The sequence below is a fragment of the Chelonoidis abingdonii genome, chromosome 2 (genome assembly GCF_003597395.2).
Source record: "Chelonoidis abingdonii isolate Lonesome George chromosome 2, CheloAbing_2.0, whole genome shotgun sequence".
Lineage (NCBI taxonomy): Eukaryota > Metazoa > Chordata > Testudines > Testudinidae > Chelonoidis > Chelonoidis abingdonii.
In genome coordinates, this window is record NC_133770.1 from 1132259 (window position 1) to 1134669 (window position 2411).

A 2411-nucleotide genomic window follows, 5' to 3' on the forward strand; every position below is an offset into this window, starting at 1 on the left:
ATGGCTATTAGCCAGGAAGGGTAAAGAATGGTGTCCCTGGCCTCTGTTCATCAGAGGGTGGAGATGGATGGCAGGAGAGAGATCATTTGATCATTGTCTGTTAGGTTTACTCCCTCTGGGGCACCTTGCATTGGCCACTGTCGGTAGACAGAAACTGGGCTAGATGGACCTTTGGTCTGACCCAGTAAGGCCGTTCTTATGTTCTTATGGCCTTGTCGTCCTTGAGTGCTCCTTTAGCATCTTGATCATCCAGTGGCCCCACTGGTTGTTCAGCAGGCTTCCTGCTTCTGATGTATTTAAAAAAAAATTACTATTACTTTTTGAGTCTTTAACTAGCTGTTTTTCAAATTCTTTTTTGGCCTTCTTAATTATATTTCTACACTTCATTTGCCAGTGTTTATGCTCCTTTCTATTTTCCTCACTAGGATTTAACTTCCACTTTTTTAAAAATGCCTTGTTGCCTCTCACAGCTTCTTTCACTTTGTTGTTTAACCATGGTGGCTCTTTTTAGTTCTCTTACAATGTTTTTTAAATTGAGGTATACATTCAAGCTGAGTCTCTATTATGATGTGTTTAAAAAGTTTCCATGCAGCTTGCAGGGATTTCACTTGTCGGCGCTGTACCCTTTAATTTCTGTTTAACAAACCTCCTCATTTTTGTGTAGTTCCCCTTTCTGAAATTAAATGCTACAGTGTTGGGCTGCTGTGATGTTTTTCCTGGCACAGGGATGTTAAATTTAGTTATATTATGGTCACTATTACCAAGGGGTACAGCTACTTCACCTCTTGGACCAGATCCTGTGCTCCATTTAGGACTACATCAAGAATTGTCTCTCCTCTGGTGGGTTCCAGGACTGGCTGCTCCAAGAAGCAGTCATTTAAGGTGTCAAGAAACTTTATCTCTGCATCCTGCCCTGAGGTGACATGGTCAGTCAATATGGGGATAACTGCAATCCCCCATTATTGTTATTGAGTTTTTATTTTAACAGCCTCTCTAATCTCCCTGAGCATTTCACAATCACTATCACCATCCTGGTCAGGTGGTCAGTAATATATCCCTACCGCTGTATTCTTCTTATTAGAGCATGGAATTACTATCCTAGAGATTCTATGGTACAGTTTGGTTCATTGACGATTTTTCCTTCTTTTGATTCTACGTTTTCTTTCATGTGTAGTGCCACCCCCGCACCAGCATGGCCTGTTCTATGCTTCTGATATATTTTGTATCTTGGTATTACTGTGTCCCATTGATTATCCTTGTTCCACCAGGTTTCTGCTTAGATTGTGTTTTTGTTTGTTTGCTAGGTAACCTGCTTTGATCTCTTTGCTATCCCTTATAATCACTTAAAATCTATCTTTTGTAGTTAATAAACTTGTTTTTGTTTTGTTTAAAACTAGTGTGTAGAAATCATAACTTGGGGCAGAAAGCTGTGTATATTCCTCTCCACATTGACTTTCGTGAGCTTACGCTGTACAGATCTCTGGGCAGCGCAAGACGATATAATTGTGGGTTTACACTCAGGAGGCAGGTCCGTGCCTTAGTAACTGGGAGGTGCCTTAGCTGTGCCTTCCCATGCAGGGGCTGGTTAAAGAACCGCTGTGTATATAACTGCAGCTGGTTGTGTCTCTCCCTGTATGTGTTCCAGAGCCTGGCACAGGGCTTGGCAGGCTGGTCACAGCAATACAGTGCAAAGGGAGCCAAGACTGGTGGGTCGGGGGACTCAGTGGTACCCCAGTTCCAGGGGACATGCCGGGGGGAAGCTGTCACAGGGGGTTGCTCACCATAGGTGGGGGGGAAGAGGGGGTCGCTCACCCTGGCTGGCAGGAAGGGGAGGTCACTCACCCTGGCTGCGGTAGGCCAGCACGGCCACGGTGAGGTGGATCTGGCCGGGGTGGGCGCTGGGCGCGGAGCTGACCGAGTAGTAACGTGGCTGCAGCAGGGGCAGCTGGGTGAGCAGCAGGGAGGCGGGCAACGCCAGCGAGGGGAACTGCTCCAGCACCTGGCCCAGCGTGGGGCACCGGAACCACTTCCACTCCTCGTATTGCTGGGCATCCTGCAATGGCAGCCAGCTGGGACCCACCGAGCCCCCCACAGCCCCTCTCCTGAGCCTCAAACACAGCCAGCTGGAACCCACTGTGCCCCCCAAGCTCTCCCTCCCCCGAGCCCCAACCACAGTCAGGCTGGGACCCACTGACCCCCCCAAGCTCTCCCTCCCCCGAGCCCCAACCACAGCCGGCTGGAACCCACTGTGCCTCCCAAGCTCTCCCTCCCCCGAGCCCCAACCACAGCCAGGCTGGGACCCACTGAGCCCCCCAAGCTCTCCCTCCCCCGAGCCCCGACCACAGCCGGCTGGAACCCACTGTGCCCCCCAAGCTCTCCCTCCCCCGAGCCCCAACCACAGCCAGGCTGGG

The 2411-nt window shown here is 50.1% G+C and overlaps 2 protein-coding genes across 2 annotated transcripts in view; one reads left to right on the forward strand and one right to left on the reverse strand.

Moving 5' to 3' along the window:
• Positions 1-2411, forward strand: part of FASTK (Fas activated serine/threonine kinase) — a 419919-nt gene that overhangs the window by 286804 nt on the left and 130704 nt on the right. The window lies entirely within an intron of this gene.
• NOS3 (nitric oxide synthase 3) overlaps positions 1-2411 on the reverse strand; it is a 93148-nt gene that overhangs the window by 7026 nt on the left and 83711 nt on the right. Inside the window, exon 18 of the mRNA XM_075063414.1 lies at positions 1843-2053. Coding sequence (XP_074919515.1) covers positions 1843-2053 — 211 coding nt within the window. The remainder of the gene's footprint in view (positions 1-1842; positions 2054-2411) is intronic.